The sequence below is a fragment of the Ruditapes philippinarum genome, unplaced genomic scaffold, assembly GCF_026571515.1.
Source record: "Ruditapes philippinarum isolate M1 unplaced genomic scaffold, ASM2657151v2 ctg3218_1_1_1_1, whole genome shotgun sequence".
NCBI lineage: Eukaryota > Metazoa > Mollusca > Bivalvia > Venerida > Veneridae > Ruditapes > Ruditapes philippinarum.
Window position 1 is genome coordinate 30,260 of NW_026861226.1, and position 24,147 is coordinate 54,406.

General features: G+C 32.7%; 2 protein-coding genes across 2 annotated transcripts in view; one reads left to right on the plus strand and one right to left on the minus strand.

Annotated features, from left to right (window-relative positions):
* LOC132714945 (maestro heat-like repeat-containing protein family member 1) overlaps nt 1-8,677 on the minus strand; it is a 36,215-nt gene extending 27,538 nt beyond the window's left edge. The window contains exons 1-3 of the mRNA XM_060697879.1: nt 8,501-8,677; nt 2,152-2,297; nt 857-988 (exon numbers count right to left, since the gene is read on the minus strand). Of these exons, the coding sequence (XP_060553862.1) occupies nt 857-988; nt 2,152-2,297; nt 8,501-8,552 (330 nt within the window). The 5' untranslated portion in view covers nt 8,553-8,677. The remainder of the gene's footprint in view (nt 1-856; nt 989-2,151; nt 2,298-8,500) is intronic.
* A 1,986-nt stretch (nt 8,678-10,663) lies between these two features.
* Nucleotides 10,664-23,407, plus strand: LOC132714946 (eukaryotic translation initiation factor 6). The gene is made up of 7 exons (XM_060697881.1): nt 10,664-10,897; nt 12,844-12,929; nt 15,195-15,370; nt 15,905-16,015; nt 18,957-19,022; nt 19,946-20,127; nt 21,039-23,407. Exons 1-7 carry the CDS (start codon nt 10,791-10,793, stop codon nt 21,046-21,048), a joined length of 738 nt encoding a protein of 245 aa, XP_060553864.1. The 5' UTR covers nt 10,664-10,790; the 3' UTR covers nt 21,049-23,407.
* Nucleotides 23,408-24,147: the final 740 nt, after the last annotated feature.

Sequence of the window (24,147 nt, forward strand, 5' to 3'; positions counted from 1 at the left end):
ATTCAATGTTTACCTAACCTAAGATTCAATGGTTACCTTATCCAAGATTCAATGTTTACCTAACCTAAGATTCAATGGTTACCTTATCCAAGATTCAATGTTTATCGTATCCAAGATTCAGTGGTTACTTTATCCAAGCTTACCTATTTTAGATTCAAGGTTACCTTAACCAAGATTCAATGTTTACCTTTTCTATGACTTTAAGTTTACCTTACCTTTGATTCAATGTTAATCTTACCTAGGAGTTACTTTCATCTTAATTAGATTCAATGAAAATTGTAACTTAGATAACCTGTGAAGTTTCCTGTTTATTTACCCAACATTAATAATATCTGTCATATTTTGCGGTTCGGATCTGAATATCCGTCCTGAGGTGACCTGTCCATTGGGCGTAAACGAGGCTTGCCCAGTTACCGCCCATGGGCGGGTGACCGAGGGACGGATATATCGATCCGAACCGCAAACATTTGTCAGATATTTTTTCTTGCATATTCTACCATATTCCATTATATTTTAAAATTCTTTATCTTTAATTTATATCATTAAAACCGTAACTACTTTCTTACAAAAAGCGTATGAATTACAACTTCATTCATAACGGTAAAATGACGTCATCCTAAGCGTGCCATTGTACAGCACGCGACTCATCTGGCACCCCCCATGCCAGACGAAATTTCCGGAATGGGTAAAACTCACAGAAACGCCAGTCTGATATGCAAGAAAGTATCTTACATTATAGTACCCCAATATTTAACATAAATTTGTTTTATTTAATTTTTTTCAGGTTTAGACTAAATATTTAACATTCAAAGCCAATACTATATTAGTATTACATAAATCCAATAATTTTCCAAACCTTAGATTCAGTAAGTTCCTCAGATGCTTGTTTTATGAGGTTTATAGCCAGGTCTTTATCAAGTTCCTCCAACTCCTCATGTATAATTCTTTCCATACATTGTAATATAGCTACCCTATGACCTTGTGCTAGCTGAAATTACATTAAAGTATGTGAAAACATATAATCACATTTCAAACTTAACTAACCTTATAAGTTAAAATTAATAAAAAATAACTGTGTACATATTTTATTAACATATTAATTCATTTAAAAATAATTTACTGTGCTGAAATCCTGACTGCATGTATCTATTTTTGTAATTTACTCAAATAATTTCTTACGTAGAAGGTACTCCACTGAGTATGTTTTTTGTTTTTTTTTGATAGAACTGGAAAGATTTATTCAAGAGTAATGCACCATTTGTTGTAGCTCTAGACCAATAACTTTTGTGCAACATTTCATACCAATTGCATACTCTATATTTCCAGAATAATTATTTAATTGTGAAAAGAAACCCAAAAATGAAAAGCATCTAAAAACTTTTAACTCTAATCAGCAGAAAGACAGCACAAAAATACAATTTTACATTTATTTCTGATTATATTTCTTTACCATCTTTTGAATATTTTCTGTTTTACTGCTCCAGTTGATATATGTAAGAAATTCAAATTTTACAGACTTCAGTGGAGTTCCTTAAATGTTTATCAATAATTTTCTTTTAATGTAAAAAGATATTTTCCAAAAAATATGTATAGAGTTGCTAAAGCTCAAACAGAATATAAGTGGCCAACACAAAACCTTTATTAACAGATTATCAATTTACATTAACTTATAACATTCATTGTAAAATATAAGGGACATTGTTAAAACTTTTTGAGAAATGATCACAATGAAAACACTTATTACTTAGATATTTTAAAGATCCTGTAACACAATTTTTTATATCATAAATATAATGCTCAAATGAAGATTTATCAATATTGTAAGTTCCAAAAAGCATTATTTGTAAAGATATTAACAAATTTACAATTTCATGTTAATAAAGGGAGGTAATTAGAAATTTATTTTCTAAAAAGTCTAAGTCAAATTTTTCAATAAGAAATGAATGCATATATTTTAATGATTACATATAATGTGGACAAATATTTGCAGTACATATTTTACATATTCTTCAATGTTTGAAAATTGTTTTAGAAGCATAATTATATACATATTCACTTTACAACCTTAATTATCTTTAATTGTTGCAGTGAAATTTAGCTTTAATATAATAAAGATTACAATAAACATAATTATACAAATGCAAATCAAACCTTGGAATGTTTTTTCAAGTAGCTATAGCATGAACTCAACACTAATTCTGGTTTCTTTCTGCCCAGATTGAAGAGTGACGAGGAAATAATTTCCTGACAGTCCTCACTACGATCAAATGCTGCATCAATCAATGCCATGGTCAGCTCTTTAAAACAACAATAACTACATTTTTATCATTAGTCAACATGCATTAAATAATAAATTAAATGAACTTTCTTGATTCTTGATTTAACAGTTCATAAACATATTAAGGAACTGATAAATACAAATGTAAGCTGTTTTTAAAACATATACTTAACATAAACTTGGCATAATCTACCTGGTTGGTAGATTTTCACATTAAAAATGCATTAAAAGTTACTATATTAATTAATGCACATTCATATCCTAGTTGCAAAATGTTTTCTCAACAATAAGACAATGTGTGTGAACATCATTACTACCAGCACAGAAAATTACCTGAAACCATACAAATAACAAAACAGAAACTGCTGCAAACTGGCATGATGCCTTTATTTTTGGTAATGACAGGATGCAATGTTGTTTTTCCTTACATGTAAAAGAACATAGACCTTTCTGATTTGTGAGAAACAAGCAGGATTTTTCTTGAAATTGTGAAGTTTAAGTGTCCTTTTCCTTACAATTGTGAAAGAGGAAAAGCAATATAGCCATAATTTGTGAAAACCAATTTACAATTCTTTATTTATCTTTATATGACCCATATTATATTGTGAAAAAGCCATGTTAAATGTTGATGCAGTTTGATGACCACTCCTGCATACTACATTTTATGTTGCTGGGGCATAAAAAATTGTGTTGACATTAAAACATAGAAGTTGAGGTTATGTCTGTTATCAATGAAGCAGAACCTTAGGACAACAACAACATTGTGACACCTGGTATTGAGATTACCTTGGGTAACTAGGAGTTGACACTTATAAACTCTTTATTGATGGCAACTAAGATGACAGAAACAGGTAACTTCTCGGCCACATGTTAGTATAATTTTTCATAGATAAAGATATGTCCATTTATGTTCCATAAATTGAAATGTGTTCTGCAAATGCTGGTCACAACAATTAATGGCAAAACTACCATATTATTGACAATACAATCACATCCCCCTTCTGGCAACCCCCTGATAAATCTTTTGGATAGGGGGCGGCGCCGAAAAAGTGGTCACTTTTTTAAACAACATTTCTCAAACAAAAACAAGCCTTTTTAGGGGCCTACTATTTTAATAAGGCATTTTTTCACCATTTGAGACAACAAAAAGGTGGGAGTGAAAAAGGCCTTAAAAGGTGTGTATATCTGGTAATGGGTTAACCACTTTGAAACTCACTGTATAGCACAAAAAAGTCATCATATTACTGATAAGTAATTTTATCCTAAACTCAAATTACATATACATTTTTTCAATTAATAAATGCATTTTTTGCACTATTAAAAATATACTAAACTACATATCTCAAGGTACTTAAGTGTAATGTTAGTGTCATACTGTACAATAATGTACACATAGTGACATCTTTATTGATTTTTTTTCCAATTTTAAAATTGTTACTTCATTCAATCAGACAGACATTTGTTTTCTATGCAACACAGCAGTTAAAATAATACAGCGATTTAGTTGTTTTGAAGTTCGTCTGTTGCTTGAAGATACCTTAGAGAACATGCAAACACCACCTGGGGAATTCTAATTTAAATGGTCATGCGCAATACCCCATTCCCCATTCCAGGTAATCAATACTTTCGAACAAGATATTTGCAGACAAGGTGGAAAAGGTAAGGAAGTTCTATTTCTTTGATAAAATCATCTTAACATTTCTTACTGGTACTAAATTATATTAAAAATAACAAGCAATTATCATAGTATTGCAAGCAATCCATAAGTCCCCTACCAGTTAGAATCCCAGCAACATTCTGATGGGCCATTGGCCATTCAATTATGCCATTGTATGAATGAATGACATAAATGAACTTTAATCTTTCTAGTTCTTAGTTTGTCTGTATCATAAGTAATGTGTTAAGTTTCTCTGCCTAGTAAGGAAATTATGTTTATACAACAGGTATTTAAAAGATCCATTTTCTCAGGATAAATATGTATAACTGAATGTTTCAACTATTCTCTATATCAAGTAAATTTGTTGGAAGTCATCTGAGGAAACAGTTTTTATGAACAGACAGACAGACTTAAGGACACTCTAAAGTTAATTTTTTAAACATCCTTGTTACCAAAATATAACATTTTTAGAAGCAATATTCTTAAAGAGGAGATAACTCTTGAAATAAAGATGCTAGACTTATGAACATTGTCATACATGGTGTGAGTGTAACAAAGAACAATTATTTTAATTTTAAAGATACCATTTATAGTCACAAAGAAGAAAAATGAAAAAAAAAATGAAAAAAAATGAAAAAAACAATTTTCAAATATCCCTATAACATGTATAATAACAAAGATGAAAAATTTAAAAAAAATATGTATATAATGTAGGTGTTAGATAATAAATGTTTATTTGAATTTGAAGTAAATCCATGAAGAATAAGAAAGTTAAAGAATGAATAAATGTTTTTATTGCAGTTTAAAAGTTATTAATGTACTGTTAAATTAGTTGTGTCATAGTTTAGCACTTGAAGTGTATATGTTATTGATAGGTGGATAGATACGCCACTCGAGGGCTTCCCATTGTACTGTACAGTTTGTATTGCCCACCCACTTAACCATTGTGAGTCTTAGACAATATGTTCTGACTTAAATAGCCATTGTTTTATTTAGTTAAATCAAGATACGCCAAATGTTATAAAATATAACAGTAGTCAGTGAATTAAGCACGTTTTTAACTTTACTGGCGGTGAAGATTTTGGTTGTTGTTATCCGCAGGTATAGACATGTTAATAATCAAGATAATAGTTTTTTTACAGGCTGTGTGAGTTAGTTCAGAGGTTCATCTTCGGAAGACTTTTGTATTGCTGTGTATAAAATGATACTGAAACAATGCAAGGGAATTCATCCTATTTTAGTGTTGTTGTTTATTCTGTCCCAGACTAAAGGTCTTATAACTCTTATTAGGTAATAAATTATTTATTTTCGTTCAAGTGAAGTGAATTAGAAAATAAGAAAAATTGAAAGTTTAAGGAGGAGTTAATTCTGGAAATATGGATTCTAGATTTATAAACCTTGTCATCTTATTATGATGTGGGAGTTTGAATTAAACCCAGGAATGAAGAAGTTGGAGCAAAAAATACCAGTTGGAGCAAAAAATACCAATTTCTCAAAAAAAAATTCAAGGGGGACATAATTCTGCAAATAGTCTTGCTAGAGTATTGAACCTTCTAACAAATGATTTGAGTGATAATAAGAAACATAATATATATATGAAGTTTGAAGTAGATACATTAAGAAATAAAGAAGTTATCAAAAAACAACAACATTTTTTCATGAAAATTCTAAGTTCAAGGGAGGTAATTCTGAATTTTTGTGCTAGAGTTGTAAACCTTGTTACATATGATGTGGTTGATGACCAGAAACTAATATTTGAAGTTTGAAGTAAATACAAATGTACATTAAGAAATAAATAACTTATAGTGAAAAAGCGTAAAAACTAGAATCAGAAATCTTGACAAGGTTCAGCCGACGTTTGGGAAGTATGACAGCTCTCAATATTCTCCCTTTAGTCAAGATTAAAAAAATGTGTATCATCTCCATACTACCATCTATCCAAGTTTCATAAAAAAAATCAGATTTTTTACTAATCACAAAAATTGTTATATTTGCCATGTTTTAAGCCTATTTGTTGCCATAGCAACCAATTTATTCAACATAGGAAGAAGAAAAAAGACATACATAATCTCCAGATTGCCATCTACCCATATTTCAAGTTTCATTAAAATATTTCAGTACTTTTTGCGTTATCACTGGATCCAGTTTATTGTTAAATTTGCCATATTTTCAGTAGCAACCAGAATTTTCAACATAGGAGGAAAAGAAAAACCATAATTTTCAACAATCTCCATACTGCCATCTATCCATATATCAAGTTTCATAAAAATATTTTCAGTACTTTTTGCGTTATAGCAGGATCCAGTTTTGTGGACTGACTGACAGATGGAGGGTAAAACTAAAGTTTCCTCCCGTTAAACTGGTAGGAGACTAAAAAAGGTCCATAAGACTGCTATGATATTTTGAATAAACATGAAAAAAGGTGCATCATTCGGGCCTATATTTCAATTGAAAAGTAAAGGAGCACATCGAAAACATGGTTACATTTGTATGCTGGACAGGTACCTAACTTTGATCTGTCAAAGTTTTATACTCCTCAGTAGAAGTGAAATTTGTTATTTTATTTGTTAAAGAGTGTAATTTAGGGGAAACTGCTAGGAAACCAGTAGACTTCAGAGACAGCTATGAGATACAAGGGAATCTGGGAACCAGTCCCTAGCTCTTATTGAATAGTCTCCTTAATTGGTTGTTTTACATATACATTGTATGCCCAGTGTACAGCACTGATACATGCAAGGATTACCTGACCAACCTGATGATTTATAAATGTATGACAAAATTACAAATCTTTTTATCAAAATATTATTTTTACCAATCTATCAATATCAAGGCCCTAAATGGCATTAAACGGTCCTTTGTGCCTCCTTCGCAGTGTTTGTAGTCAAAATATACTCAACAAAATTAAATAGGGGTCATATAAATTATATGTATATTTAATATGAACATATTCATTTACATTTGTTGAAGTACATACATTAGTAAGTCCATTATCTACTGACACATTTCGATGCAAAAACAAAGGTATTCCATTTAATCAATGAACTAGGTTTCATCTCTCTGTTCACTGTGTCCAAAATGTTTCTTTAATTAAGGTTATGGGTGGGGTAAAAGATTTTAAAGTGTCAAGTTTCTGTCATAGAAATTGCCTCAAAAGTGAGTGTGACCTCCCCTAGCCCTGATCAATTCCTGAATACGGGTTGGAAAGTTCCTGATAAGTGTCCGGATGTCAGCAAGTGGCATCAATGTCCATTCCTGAACAAGAGCTTTGGCGAGCTCAATTCTTGTTGAAGGTTGTGGAATCCAGGCTTTAATTTGCCTCTGCAGAATGTCCCATGCATGTTCCAAAGGATTAAGGTCTGGAGACTGTGCTAGCCAGTACATCCACTCGATTCCTTGTTCATCGAGAAAAGCGTTTACGATTCTGGCGCGGTGTGCAGTGGCATTATTGTCCATAAGAATAAATTCCTGACCTACAGTACCAGCGTAAGGAACAACATATTATGCGAGTATCGCTGACCGGTAACTGAGCCATTCATAAACACATGTAGGTCCATATGCCCATCGTAAGAGATGCCAGCCCAAACCATAACTGACCCGCTTCCCCATTGGTCATGTACAGCTGGCCTCCTAGCAATAAAATTAGCCTCATGAAGTCTGTTTCTATACGTTTGAACTGAAATATTCACATTTGTTGCCCTTGCAAAATCTCTATTCAATGAAACAGCAGACAGGGCTTTTTTTTCTCCTATAACAGGGGCCGGTATAGGGCTGCTTCCCCAAAGAAAAAATCTTTAAAATCATGCAGCTTTCCCCAAAAATTGAATTTACATCAAGTTTTTTTCCCCTTTTGCAAATAAACCATGTAATTTTTCCCCAAAATTAAGGGCTGGGCTGCTTCCCCAATCTGTGAAAAAAAGCCCTGGCAGAATCAAATCGCCTTCATTTCGCCATTACTACCATATCGTTCTTTTCGGGCAGATAAAGCCCTCAAATGACCATTTCCTGTTTGTCTAAATGCAGATCCGGCAGCCAGGTACCTTGTCCATTAGCGCTGAATGACGCTTTGATTGGTGCTGTGGGCCTGTGCCACTTGACGCTGACTTTGACCAGCTAGCAAACGTCAGAGGGCTTGTGCAGCCTCATCTCGAGTCGGGTGACTCCTCTGCATATTTTGTGATAAAGGTCTATGAATTTGAAGCACAGAAAAAAAAACTGTGTTAAAACTTCAGGGTTATAAAGGAATAAAAATCAGGTTGGATATGATATCTTCATTTTCAATGCAATTTTTGAAGGTACATGTCTTTCTGGTCGTTTTGCACGGATTTTTCGATATTTTCATGGTTATGAAATCTCGATGCTAACAGTACATGGGTGCGCAACGTGAAAGTGATGTATTTAAATCAAAATATAAAGTTATTATCAAAATACCCTAAAATATTTTATTGACCCTTATTTTATTTTGCTTAGTGTATATTGACGTGCCAAAGCTAGATTTTGCCCATACTCAAAGTCAAAATACAATACATGTAGCAGTTGAATGGTAATATCACGCCAGTGTCACTTACCGTCCACCTGCCCCCCTGTTGCACAAACACCATCTGAATTACTTCCAGACATTATAAATGTTTGAATTCTCCCTAATGTACAAATAGCATTGGTTTTAATAGTTCATTTTGCTACCACAACTTCCCTATTATGTTTTGTCATGTGATAGGCTACTCCCCATGAAAGATAACTCTGTTTACTTTCGGTTTGTAAACTGCCGGTCTAAAACCACTAATACTACTACGTACGGAATATCACATCATACAGCTTCTGAATCAAATGTACATCTTTTTGTACTTACTTTTTTTACCAGGAGATAATATTGTCCCCGTTAAAATGTAAGACCCAAAGTTAAAAGCTAAATTGCAGGTGAATCTCACAAACCTGTGATGTGTCTTAAATTATTGAGCATTGAGCATTACTGTAGTCGACTCTAACATGATCGGCCTCTCCGGCATGAATTTATTTCAAAGAGAACCTGTTAGACCCAATTTGTGAGCTTTACGCAAGAATCCCATGGTAGCTTCGACAAAGATATAGTGTAAAAATGGTCTCAAATTGACCTTCAAATACTCATCCATAGCGATTACATATCCAATCTAGTGCCAGCCTTCATTCTTCTCAGAAAGACTGGTATCTGTTGAAATTTATAAAACTTATTATACATTGTATATTTTCATTTTTGATACATGCACTCTGTGATTTTTTTTTTAATGTTATATAATGTTATACTTATATGCTTTTTCCAAACGCTTTCCATAATTAAACCTGGGACAGAAAGATACTTTTTAGTCCCAGTCCTCTAATAAAGATAAACTGCAGTATATATTGCAAAAATGGTCTCAAATTGACCTTCGAAATCTCACTCATAGCGAGGCCATATCCAATCTATATTTATGTTCTAATAAACAATGCATTATAGTATTAATATGTTCCACTCAAACATTTTGTGAACACTCAACTCAAACATTTTGGGAATCATATCATATTAATATGTTGCTAATGTTTTTAGATTTATGTTTATGCATGGTTATTATGCATTATTACAATACAAATTTAAGTAGATAGCAACAATCAGCAAACAAAATTATTTTTCTAATATAAAAAATACATTTCAAGTTTTAATTGATAAAAGTTATTCTTTAACGTGCCCGGTGAAGGCCTGTGTAGAACACCAATACAAGAAAGTTTTATCTTTTCAACATTTTCATTGCCCTTGAGGATCCGCGCATTTCCACATTTTTACATCACTAATATCTATAATTTCTCGCGGCATTTTGATCATAATTATGAGTAAACAGAGATGCACGTACATGTTGTACGACACAACATTTGACGTACCGCTTTTATTTTCTTGTTGCTAGATCGATGTTTTAATATGTTTAAAATATAGCTGACTTTCTTTTTTTTAAAGCAAGAAATGAAAATCCGCTTATGTTTCCAAAATATGAATTTAAAGAACTTTCAAATAATATAAGAATCTAAAAGATCGATCAAAATATAAAAAAAGTTATTAGAATATAAAAATTCTGTTGCTATATACATGTATAATGTATAAATATGGTAGTAGGTGCTTGTGATCAAACGCACTTACTCGGCCCTTTCCGTCAGTCTTCGGATAAGGACCTTGAACACAATACAAATGTAGTATGAATACACAGAACGGATGCGGTATTTCGGTCTAACCTAGGCTAAGAAACTAAACATGTAAACAAGTAGTAATTTAATGCTGTGGGTTGTTGACGAGTTTATTTCCAATATATGTAGTAAAAGTCCACCTAAAATAAGTGAATTCATAGATACAAAAGCAAACAATACATTATTTATATATTTATTATTATGGTTGTAGATAGTACAAAAATCCAACCTGTTGACATTTAGTCGGATTTGTTTAAAGTTGAACATCAGTGGGCATATTTAAATTAGGCCTACACATTGTTGTCAGACATTTTTTCAAGCATAAGCGTACCGGAACAGACATTAGATGTCAAATATATAGAATCTACATTCGTTTTACATTTTCTCTGTTTTTGTTTACATCTGAAACCACGTGTCAGAACTACTTTCAATCCTTGTTTCCAAGGTTATTATAGATAATAGCCGAGGCAGTTCTGAATGTGCTTGTAATGTTATCAGTCAACTTGTCTATAGTAGCGTTCAACCCTCAAAGAAGTGATATTACAACAACAGCTTATTACGTAGCACACAAACAACGTGATTGCGAAAGAAGTGAGATTTCATTATTCAAGCAAATATTCACGCAATCCTTACTATTTTATTACAGCATTCACCGTTATTTTTACAGTAGTGATGGCAGTTCGCACACAGTTTGAAGGAAATAACGAGATAGGTGTGTTTTCTAAACTGACGAACACGTACTGTCTCACGGCAATAGGAGGTTCAGCAAATTTCTATAGGTTGGCTTTAACTTTATCCATCGTTAATGTCGCGATATCAGTTACCTGGCATGTAGTTGGGTTTATAATTTTCAGGTCCAGTATTTCATGTTAATACGTTAGATATTTCATATTCATAGTATATTTCACTTTTATTTACTTTGGAAGTTATTTATGTTTCTAACCAAGAAACAGCTATAATTTTTTGTGATCGTTCGTTTACCTTTTAGAGATGAATCGCCATGATGGCTACAGTAAAGTAAGTACGAAAATCGATCTTTGTCATCTCCAGACAGCGATTAGTTGCAGTTTATTAACGTCAATTGAAATCATTTACATAATTATTAATTTCAATTCTCAACACCTTTAAAATGAAAAACAGCACGAAATTCAAAATATTTGTTGTTGGACTCTATTTGCGTCAGTACACCCATAAACACTTTTCATATGAACTAGGTAAATAACCGAGATATATCGAGTGAAAAAATACGAGTTGTTTCCCTTATCTTCGAGTAAAATTGGTATCTCATACGCTAGAACAATACAAATTAAGCCATTTTTAAACCGCTAGTTTGTTGTGATTAAATGTCCGATTTTAAAAATTATTACATCAATGGAAAGCTTGGAATCTTAGCTTTGTCACAGTATATAACTTTACATATCTTTTGACACCAAAGTATTTAAATTAACTGTTAAACCTACCATATGTCAGCCTATTTTACATACCATTTATATAGTGAGATATGCAAACAGTTATCTTTTATACTGGAAAACCTACTGATAAGAAAAGCCTGTCGTCTGCTAGTTGGGAAAAGTGTTTATTGGTGTATTACAGACAGTAAAAGTTTGTCACCCAGTAAGGAAAGTTTGCATGTTCTGTGAAATGTATTTTTTTGTTAAGGCTAATTGATTTTGATTTAATGTTCAATATGTATCTATTTAAAAATAAAATTATAAATATATAAAAGACATGATGCCAGGGTTCTAGTGAGAATGCATAATTTTATTTTTTGAAATCGACGAAAACAAGCTTTTTTGACCGTTAAATGATTATTTTTATTGCATGTGCTTAATTAACAAATAAATGATTTAATAATTCATCTTTCATACAAATAAAACAACAAATCATAAGCATAAAATACAACAACATTATAAATGTAACTTTGACACTTATCAAGATGACAATTCTGGTATTTCCATCTTTTTTTTTTGTGTGTGTTTTTTTTTAAGTCAGAGTTTATAGACAAAAAATAACATATGCATTTTGACATTCATGTAAGTTGGAAAGTGCCATACGGCTAGACAAAACAGTGTGTCCTGGCTAGCCGTACATGACTCACAGCTAGAACTTTTGGCTAGCTGTACGGGCCCGTACGGCTAGCCACTTCCATTTACTTTACCTTCTAAACCTGTGAAAACTTTCTTATAGCATTCAAAATAAAAGTATACTTGATAATACACCCATTGACAGTCTCTATGAACTACTTAAATAACCGAGGTGTATAGAGTTGTTTAGCTTATCTTTGAGTAAAATTGATATCTCTAATGCTAAAACAATGCAAATTTAGCCGTTTTTAAATCGCTAGTTTGGGGCTATTGAATGTCCAATTTTAAAATTTATTGCACCAATGAAAAGCTTGTGATCTTAACTTCGTCTCAGTATATATTTCAACACATTGTTTGACACTGAAGGTATTTAAATTTACCGTTAAACCTACCACATGTCAGACCATTTTACATATGTTTTATACATTGAGGTACGCCATTGGTTATTTTTACTCGCAATTCTACTGATAAGAATAGCCTGTCATAGATCTGCTAGTTCTGAAACTGTCAATCTGTGTATTAAAATGTAGGAGTGACATCAAAAGGGCTGTAATCAAAACAACCATACATCTAATATCTATCTATCTATCTATCTATCTAATCTATCTAAACTGACTGACAATGTATATTTCTATTTACAGTGTATTTGAAGGAGAGTTAGGAGAGTCTATTCCTGTAGTACATTGTAGTCTTGCAGGATGCAGAATCATTGGTCGCATGTGTGTTGGTAAGTGTTATTATATAGAGTGCCATCATTATCATAGTCATGAAACTCATTGTCTTAAAAATATTTAGCCCCCCACTAATAAATGTGGTAGCATACTGTGATTGGAAATTGTTATTCAGTTCAAAGGTCACCATCATGTGACCATGGCTTTGAATACAGTCCTAAGAGTTGATGTAGATGCTGATCATGAGTAATTGATGACTTTTATGTCCAAGGGAAAGGTTATTGTGGCATTAACCACTAAAAGCTTATATATAAATCTGACCAGTAACAAGAGAACACTGGCCTGCAGTCAGTTGGGAGGTTTGTCATGACTACAAGTTAACACCTATTGATTTTGACTCAAAGGTGAAGGTCACAGTGGCATGAAAAACACTTGTCCAAGTAAAGCACCTAAGAAACAATAAGGTTTGTTTTGTTTTTTTGGCAGAAGGCCATCTAAATTATTTTTACAGGGAAAAGCAAATTTAAGAAGAGTTCATTGGTCATTATAAAATTACAAACTGAAATCTTATGATCTCATTGGCCATTCTAAAATAAAATGTAAAGGATAGTTCTTGCCATTCTTAAATGAAATTTTAAGGATAGTTCTAAAATAAAATGTACATTTTTATTAAAGAAAGTTGAAAAAGAATAAACGGGATAGTTCTTTAACTTTCTAGTTTAATTACTAACACACTTTAGTTTTGTTTAACCATACTTCATCCCGCAAAATATTTGACACTGCATTTAGGTCATGCCTGTTTAGATCTCTATACATTTTCTAGTGAACATTTTATTTTACATAAGAACTTACTGATTTTATTTTACACAAGAATTTATAATTTTTGTCCAAAATAACAAGACAAACAAAAATTTTCATGATCCTGTAAGTTTACTCATTTATGTTAGCTAGAACTTAGATATTTGGCATGTAATATTGCCTTGTGAACCTCTATCAAAATTGTTAAAATTTTGTAGAGCTGTCATTGATTCAGTGCAAAGCATATTGACGATACATCAATATCGATTGACAAATATTGGCGATACACCGGATATATTGATAAATACTCTTATATTCATGTATATTAAGTTTTACCATACCTGTTTAAATGATTTTAGTCAAATAAATGTTCTGTTCTTGCAAATATGTTGTGTTCCGTCTCTAAAGGACCTTTGCATAAAATTGTGAAAAAGCCTCTCCAAATTTACAAGGGCTAGAGCTTAGATTTTTGGCACAAAACATTGTCAAGGGGACATCTACCGAGGATGTTCATTTATAGTCCAAATGTCAAAATTGACCCTGCCTCAGAGTTTTGTGGGTTTTCCATTTATACTTAAAAATCTTCTCCAGCAAATTAACAAGAGCTAATTTAGCTTATTTATTTGTCATGAAACATTTTCTAGTGGACTCCTATCAAGATAGTTCAAATAGCACCAGGGTCAAAATCCCTCATCACCCACTCCCAGGTGTTGTAACCCTGTTCCCTAATTTATTTTACAGATGCAGTTGTGACATTTGGCCAAATGCACATTTTAAGGTGCAAAATTAAACTTGGAAATTTGTTTACCTAAATTTTGACCCAGTGACCAACAATTTATAAACAGCTGAAATTATGAAATTTGGACTTTTAACACACTTTCAGATGCAGAGTTAAACTTTGATTCAGATTTTAATTTTGACCAATTGACCAACTTTAAGTAAACAGAGCTAAAGGTATAAAATTTGAACTATTGCACAATTTCAGATGCAGAATTGAACTGTGACCTAGGTTTTGACACAGTGACCTACTTTTTGTATTGAGAGCTAAAGCATTGAAATTTGAACTACTGCCACAGATTCAGATGCAGATTTGAACTTTGATAGCAGTGAAAATAGATTTTGACCCAGTGACCTACATAGATTTTGACCCGGTGACCTACATAGATTTTGACCCGGTGACTTACTTTTTTGTAGTTAGTGCAACATGTATGTAATTTCTGCCCAGATATAAATTCTTGGACATAACTCTGAAACTACAAAAGATATACTTTTTTTTGTCCAGAACCTAGTCCGGGAGCATCACCTGGTTCAACCGGCTCTTGTTTTAAACAGTATTAGTTATAATACTATTTTGTATTAATTTAACATATTACTTTCATTAAATGTGTATGTAAATATGCAAATGATGTGTTCGGATGCCACTTATCAAATAAAATTATTTTATTAGTACAAGGCAAACAACATTTTCACAAATATCTCCTTCTGATGATTGTAAAATTGTAAATTGATAATACTTAAATCAGGGAACAGACATGGTTTACTGGTACCAACTGGCACCACAGATCAAGAATTACAACACATAAGAAACTCGATACCAGATTCTGTACAAGTGAGGAGAGTTGAAGAAAGGTTATCTGCCCTTGGTAATGTCATTGCATGTAATGATTATGTAGCATTAGTCCATCCAGACCTTGATAAGGTAAGGCTGTCTATACTGTAATCAATCCATTTTAGTAAATATTACTCGTCAGTGTTTATATGTGAGAGTACAGGGCTTGGGTTGGGTCAAAATTTTAGAGAGAAGTGACTTCTCCTTCCAGCTGATTTTTGGAGAAGTGAGGAGACTAATTAGGGAGTGTTAGGTGTCATCTGGAGAATTATAAGCTTGGAAACTTTACAAACCATAAAAGAAGTGAAAAACACTTTTCAAATAAAACAATTCCATTATAAATCTATTTTTAATAAATGTACATTTGTATACCAATAACAAACTCAATATTTACATATACTGTATACATGTAGTGAGTATGCTTAATTGTTAACAATGTTCACGGTAGATAGAGCAATTGGCAAAGAGTCAGACTGGTCATCGTCTATAACTTGCGTTTAGCGATTAGTTTATGTTTCAGTATGTTGAAATACCATTGATCACTTGAAAATTTACTTCAAATTCCATATAAAAAAGAAGCCTGCTTGATAAATAAAGCTAGTCAGATATTATTGTGTATTTCAGGAGACAGAAGAAATGATTGCTGACATATTAAAGGTGGAGGTATTTCGACAGACCATAGCTGATAATGTATTAGTTGGTAGCTATTGTGCAATTAGTAACCAAGGTGGACTGGTGCGTTATTTATTGTTTCATTAACCTGTTTATTTATATTCTTTTTTTCCCCGAAGAAATAACTTGTTATTTGATTGGTGAATGCCAGAAAGTGGCTGGCTGTTAATAATAATTTCTTCTGTGTGCAACCCTACATTTCACAAAGGGATATTAACCAAACTTTCAAACAACTTGCACATATTATCGAGGTTTTGTGAATCTGATCATTTTTGACAGAAATAAATGTTGTGTTTGTTTTCCCACATATATGATAAATGCAGCTTGGGCTAATGGTCATAGTCAGCTTTTCTGAGCTCTGTCTGTCATCCTGTGTTGTTTGTTGTTGTGAGCTCTGCCTGTCATCCTGTGTTGTTTGTTGTTGTGATCTCTGCCTGTCATCCTATGTTGTTTGTTGTTGTGATCTCTGTCTGTCATCCTATGTTGTTTGTTGTTGTGATCTCTGCCTGTCATCCTATGTTGTTTGTTGTTGTGATCTCTGCCTGTCATCCTATGTTGTTTGTTGTTGTGATCTCTGCCTGTCATCCTATGTTGTTTGTTGTTGTGATCTCTGCCTGTCATCCTATGTTGTTGTGATCTCTGCCTGTCATCCTATGTTGTTTTGTTGTTCTGAGCTCTGCCTGTCATCCTGTGTTGTTTGTTGTTGTGAGCTCTGCCTGTCATCCTGTGTTGTTTGTTGTTGTGAGCTCTGCCTGTCATCCTGTGTTGTTTGTTGTTGTGAGCTCTGCCTGTCATCCTGTGTTGTTGTTGTGATATCTGCCTGTCATCCTATGTTGTTTGTTGTTCTGAGCTCTGCCTGTCATCCTATGTTGTTTGTTGTTGTGATCTATTTCTGTCATCCTATGTTGTTGTGATCTCTGCCTGTCATCCTATGTTGTTTGTTGTTGTGATCTCTGCCTGTCATCCTATGTTGTTTGTTGTGATCTCTGCCTGTCATCCTATGTTGTTTGTTGTTGTGATCTCTGCCTGTCATCCTATGTTGTTTGTTGTTGTAATCTCTGCCTGTCAACCTATGTTGCTTGTTGTGATCTCTGCCTGTCAACCTATGTTGTTTGTTGTTGTGATCTCTGCCTGTCATCCTATGTTGTTTGTTGTTGTGATCTCTGCCTGTCATCCTATGTTGTTTGTTGTTGTGATCTCTGCCTGTCATCCTATGTTGTTTGTTGTTGTGATCTCTGTCTGTCATCCTATGTTGTTGTGATCTCTGTCTGTCATCCTGTGTTGTTGTTGTTGTGAGCTCTGCCTGTCATCCTATGTTGTTTGTTGTTGTGATCTCTGCCTGTCATCCTATGTTGTTCGTTGTTCTGAGCTCTGAATTATAACATATTATCTTTGGCTATTAAGTCTGGTTTCTTATAATTCATATCTTCTGTTTTGTTGTGATTTAGGTAGAAAGTTTAATAACGTTTGTAAAATAATAAGTTTTTTACCAGAAGCAAATTTTGAGGGTGATATATTATAAAATGGTTGATGTTACAGGATTTATTGTACAATATTAAAAAGTTACTAAATAATCTTAAGAAGAAAAAGAAGAAAATCAACTTTTTCTAACCAACACATCGGCGGCATGCCATCAAACAGGCTGTCAAATCAATTTATTAGTCCCCTACCGGTTTAACCGGAGGGGACTTTAGGTTTACCCTCCGTCGGTCTGTCCGTCCATCTGTCTGTCAGTCCGTCAGTCCATCCGTCCACAAAACTGGATCCCGCGGTAACTCAAAAAGTATTAAAAATATTTTTATGAAACTTGATATATGGATAGATGGCAGTATGGAGATTATGCATGTCTTTTTTCTTTTGTTCCTATGTTGAAAATTCTGGTTGCTATGGCAACAAATAGTCTGAAAATATGGCAAATTTAACACATAAACTGGATCCAGTGATAACTCAAAAAGTACTGAAAATATTTTTATGAAACTTGAAATATGGGTAGATGGCAGTCTGGAAATTATGCACATCTTTTTCTTTTTTTCCTATGTTGAAAATTCTGGTTGCTATGGCAACAAATAGCCTGAATATTAAAATTTTTCAGCTTTTTCACTATAAGTTCTTTATTTCTTAAGGTGTTTACTTCAAACTTTAAATATAAGTTTCTGGTCATCAACCACATCATATGTGACAAGGTTTACAACTCTAGCACAAAATGTATTACCTCCCTTGAACTTAGAATTTTTATGAAAAAAAAATGTCTTTTTTAAATAACTTCTTTATTTCCTAATGTATCTACTTCAAACTTCATATATATGTTTCTTATTATCAATTAACATTTTTGAGAAAGTTAAATACTCTAGCAAGACTATTTCCAGAATTATGTCCCCCTTGAACTTAGATTTTTTTCGAGAAATTGGTATTTTTTACTCCAACTTCTTCATTCCTTATATAACCGCCTCCGTGGTCGAGGGGTTAGAGTCGATGACTTCTAATCCAGTTACCTCTCTGGCGTGGGTTCGATCCCCGGGAGATGCTATGGTAGTTTAGCGCGGAGAAAGGTAGTCTAGTACTGGTGTAACTCTCCAGGAGCGATGGTTAGGAAACTACCCGCCTATATGACTGATATACTGTTTGGAAAAGGCGTTTAATGAAACAAACAAACAAACAATCATTCCTTATAGGATTTACTTTAAAATCCCACATCGTAATAATATGACAAGGTTGTATAAACATAATTTCCTTACTAGGCAGGAAAACTTAACACATTACTGTGATATAGACAAACTTAGAACTCAAAAGATTTAAGTTCATTCATGTCATTCATTCACTGGTAAAATTGAATGGCCAATGGCCCATCAGAATGTTGCTGGGATTCTTACCGGTAGGGGACTTATGGATTGCTTGCAATACTATGATAATTGCTTGTTTATTCAATAATTCCTAAATCGCTGACACCATTTCATTTTTTTCAGCAGCAGTTATGATAAATATTATATGCTTGTATATATTTCAGGTTCATCCAAAATCCTCCATTGCTGACCAGGATGAGCTTTCATCATTGTTACAAGTTCCCCTTGTGGTAATATATCTTACATAATATAAAACATTAATTGTTATATTGCTAACAAATTGGCTCTTCATGATAAATTTTCTTTCTGGTTTGACAGTCAACATTTGTTATTTATTATATTCTATGAAGGTAATTATACATAATGTGGAGGAGACTCTACTGGAATTACTTTGTTGTGTTGGTCGGTCGGTCTACATCATGTCCACTCTATAAATCCTAGATCCATTGAAGAATTTTCTCAAATTCAAACATCTATGTCTGCATTATAAATTTTACACTTTTCAAATGAAATTTTTCAAAATTAACTCAAATATCATCGTTGGAAAGTAATGATAAATTGCCTTACATAATATACTGTGTGGTAGAGATCTGGTGGGGTTATGTCACTCCTGTGGAAACTCTAGTTTTAGATATGTGAGGTTCAATACTTTTGAAGAATGTAAATGTAATACAGGTCAAAAATGGCCCAGTCCCCATGTGGCCCAATGACTTGCTTCTGCATTGAAGAATTACGACCATTTTCCAAAGTAATATGAAAGTTGCACTAGTCAAAAATGGCACAGACCCAAGGTTACATTGACGTGTATTGGAAACAGACCTAAAATCTTTTGTGAAACTATTATTCCAAGAGCTTGGATATTTGGCATGCAGCATCATAACATTGGTGTCTTCTGCAGTAGTTATTTTATCACAATAAAAAAACACATTTATATCTCCTTTTGTGAAACAAAAATGCACAGAGCTTAAATAATTTGCATGTACAATGTAGTTTTGACTAGTGTACTTCTACAAGCTATATAAATCATGAGTATCCCTTCCTAATGTGACCAAATGACAAATTTTTGCATTGAAAAATGTGATTAGTAAGGGAGCTAAAGTGAGAGAAGAAGGTCATGAAATGTTACTGTATAAGATTGTAAATTGTGATTCAGGCTGGTACAGTAAACAGAGGAAGTGATGTTATAGGTGCAGGGCTAGTAGTGAATGATTGGATAGCATTTTGTGGTCTCGACACAACCAGTACAGAACTGTCTGTTATAGAAAGTATATTCAAACTTGGGGATGCTCAGCCCAGTACCATTACACAGCAAATGAGAAGTTCTTTAATTGAAAGGTAAATAAAATACCAACATATAATAACTGGTCTTTTGTGACACTAGTAATGTGTTTACAATATTAATGTATAAATGGTTAATTTTGCGTGGAAATATTTGCGATTTTCGCGAATCAAAATAATTCGCAAATAATTGAGCCCGCAAAAGTTTCAACAACTTGAGTAAAGTGTTTGGTGGCCATTCAACATTTTACCATTACACAGATGCATCGGTAACTATGTACATATATCCCTTTGAAAATGATGTCTTACTAAATACAAACAAACATGTAACGCGATTTAATGTTCATTTTATATTTCACATAATTAAATAATAAGGAAAAAACTTCATAATAAATTGTCAAATTGAACATTTTCGTAAAATTTCTTTGAATACATCGCTAAAAGATAACGCTGGCTGGTTACTCCTGTTAAGAATATGAAGAGCAAGTGTCAATAACAACACCTATAGGCTATAACAAAAGAATTATTGTCGTACAGGTAATCTTGTGACAATCGATGATTATTAAAACAAATATAAACCACCTGCTTGAATCCATTTTGATTCATTAACTAGTATTTAATTATTTCATTGTCATCACAAGCGTGCTAATATTACAGGAGTTCAGAAAATCGTACTTTCTAAAATATTTCCGCTCTGAAAAAAGTCCGCAAACTTTTTGCGACGTAAAAATATTCACTTATACAGTATTAAAAATGGAGCTAATGTACATTAAATAAGTGAAGTATTGGCTATACTTGCATTGCATGTGTATTACTGAGAACTTGCTTACTGGTTAAATTGCCAAATGTGATAAAAATTGAACATCATTATTCAAATTAAAATGTCATATGATGTATTCATTTTGATTTGATCTACTTGCAATTTATATCTGACAAGCTTTCAAATTGTGTGTGTTTTGACATTTCAGTATGACATAATTATGGAGTGAAGTGAAGATTACATTGAGGTGTGATGTTATGAAGACTAAATGAAATATGAACACAGATTGGTTATACATGAGTTATCTATCTTGTGATAAACTAGGACTATCAAGGTGGTAGAGATCAGTACTGCCTATATTGAGATGTCATTGTAGCAGTGACTTCTGGGAAGTAAACGTCTTATGTTATTGTTATCACTGGGTATCATATACATGTATCATTATATTTTGAGAATGTGATAATTGCATAAAATAAACTTTAATGAAGTGTCTGTAAATTTGTTTCAAGTTATAAAGAATGAATACTGACATGTAATCAGAAATAATATAGTATTTTCATTTTGTTAAGAACATTTTATTTATGTAAAAGGAGATACTGTATTTTTACCAGCTTCTGAATCTCATTTTTATTTTTTGGTCAAAGTAATGTGAAGTTTTTCGTTAAGATAAGTCACTTATTTTTACGTAGATTCTAAATAATACATGAAGGTAATAATTTTATGTGTAAATCTACCAATTTTCTACGAGAGGAAATAAGTTTATATCAATAATGTTGTTTTGATGTAAATGTTTCAAAGTTATATATAAATTAACACATTCTGCTTTAACACGGCATGTTCATACTGGTTTATTAGTCCCCTACTGGTTTAAACGGAGGGGACTTCAGGTGTACCCTCCGTTCGTCTTTCTGTCCGTAAGAACCCAGAGGTACTTGTGTGACTTGAAGAACAATGGGTAACAGTAAATTTTCTTTGATACTATTCATTCTCTTTTTACTTGTGTGTCTTTTTTTAAGCTTTGTGTGACTAAAAATGGCCAAAAAGATCAGAGGAAATGTCACACAAGTACCATTTTGTGAGTATGTCCGCCTGCGTGTCCGTCAGTCTGTCCGTCAACAAATCTTGATCCCATGATAACGCAAAAAGTACAGAAAATATTTTTATGAAACTTGTTATATGGATAGATGGCAGTCTGGAGATAATGCATGTTTCTTTTCTTTTCTACCTATGTTGAAAACTTTTGTTGCTATGGCAACAAATAGACTGAAAATATGACTTATTTAACACATAAAATGGATCCAGTGATCACGCAAAAAGTACTGAAATTATTTTTAAGAAACTTGAAATATGGGTAGATGGCAGTAGTGAGATTATGCACGTCTTCTTCTTTTCTTCCTTTGTTGAAAAATGTGGTTGGTTTGGCAACATGTTGGCTTTAAATATTGCAAATATATCAATATTTGTGATTACTCAAAAAAGTGCTGTAGACATTTTTATGAAACTTAAATTCCGGATAGATGGCTGCATAGTATGGAGCATCATTTAAATCTTTACTATAGGGAGTATAATGAGAGCTGTCGTACTTGCCAAGCATCAGTAACCTTGAAAACATTTCTGATTCATTTGTTTACGCTTTTTCACTATTCAGTTCTTTATTTCTTAAGGTATTTACTTCAAACTTCAAATACATTGTATATATATTTTTTTCTGGTCATCAACCACATCATATGTGACAAGGTCTACAACTTTAGCACAAAAATTATCGGAATTACCTTCTTTGAACTTAAAATTTTCGTGAATAAGATGATTGTTTTATTAGAATTTCCTTATTTCTTAACATATCTACTTCAAACTTCATATATATGTTTCTTATTATCCCTCAAAGGTTCAATATTCTAGCTCGACTATTTCCAGAATTATGTCTCCCTTGAACTTAGATTTTTTTCCAGAAATTATTATTTTCTACTCAAACTTCATCATTTCTTATTGCATTTACTTCAAACTCCCTCATCATAATAATATGACAAGCATCATAAATCTAGCGTCCATATTTCCAGAATTATCTCCTTATTCTTTAAATTTTTCTTATTCATTCTTTAACTTTCTTATTTTTACATGGATGTACTTAAAATTTAAAATAAACATTCATTATCAACAACTACATCATATGTGATTAGATTTATAAGTTATGGGTTTCCATGATAATTTTCAATTTGTACTAGAAATTTATTTGATTTTTTTTCTTCTCTGTTACTATAAATGGTATACTTGAAGTTTTTTGTTTTTTCACTTTTCTTCTTTGTGACTATAAATGGTATCTTCTTTATACTTTAGATAATTGTTCTTTGTAACACTCACACCATGTATGACAATATTCATAAGTCAAGCATCTTTATATTTCAAGAGTTATCTCCTCTTAGTTTCAGAATTTTGCTTTTAAAAATGTTATTTTCTGGATACTTCTATGGCAGTCATTTACGATAAATTATTTAGGAAATATTAACCAGAACATGTTTCAGGAGTGATGATATGTCAGATAATGAATGTCTTTGTACCATTAAATGTAACAATTTTCAACCGTTTGTTTTCATTGTATGAATACTTATAGCAAATACATAAATTGTATGTTCCCCAAGATCATTATACTGTCGAGCCAGCTTGTGTTGACATAGACTTAGTACTTTTGCGTAAAGTTTGTGTATGTCCGTGAGAATAACTTCCACATGCATGGAGGGGTTTTGATATAACCTGGTCATATGTTGTCTTAAGCGAGGTGGAGTGTTGCACGAAAAATTCAGGTGTCTGTGGTCAAGTTCACAATTAGGGGTCAAAGGTCAAGTAACAAAAAAAAACATTCATTTGCGAGTATAACTTCTATATACATGTATGGATTTTAGTATAACTTAGCACAAATACCCTCCATGTTGAGTAGAGATGTCTGGTTCGAAATAGAGGTCAAGGTCACAAGAATAAAATTTGTTGGTGCTGTATTTTGCTCATTCATTGAAGGATTGTGATGGTGTGTAGCACACTAAACAGGTATGCCGCTTTTGAGTGGCCAAAGCCGCCTTTGAGCGATCAAGGCCACTTTTTTCTGGGGTCAGTGCAAAACCCGTGTCCTACATGCATGGCGGGATTTTAATATAACTTTGGACAAATTCAGGTGTCTGTGGGAAAGGTCGAGGTCTTGCATTAGGGTCAAAGGTAAAAAAAAATTTAAACTTTCAATTGTGAGTATAACTTCTATATACATGGATGAATTTTAATATAACTTAGAACAAAAGTTCTCTATGGAGACTTGAGTTGTCTGGGGCAAA

Bases quoted from the DNA above. Each gene is read 5' to 3' on its own strand.
- LOC132714946 (XM_060697881.1), top strand. From the start codon at position 10,791: ATGGCAGTTCGCACACAGTTTGAAGGAAATAACGAGATAGGTGTGTTT. The intron at 12,930-15,194 runs GTAAGTGTTATT...TACTTAAATCAG, and splicing joins CATTGGTCGCATGTGTGTTG to GGAACAGACATGGTTTACTG. The intron at 19,023-19,945 runs GTAATATATCTT...ATTGTGATTCAG, and splicing joins TGTTACAAGTTCCCCTTGTG to GCTGGTACAGTAAACAGAGG.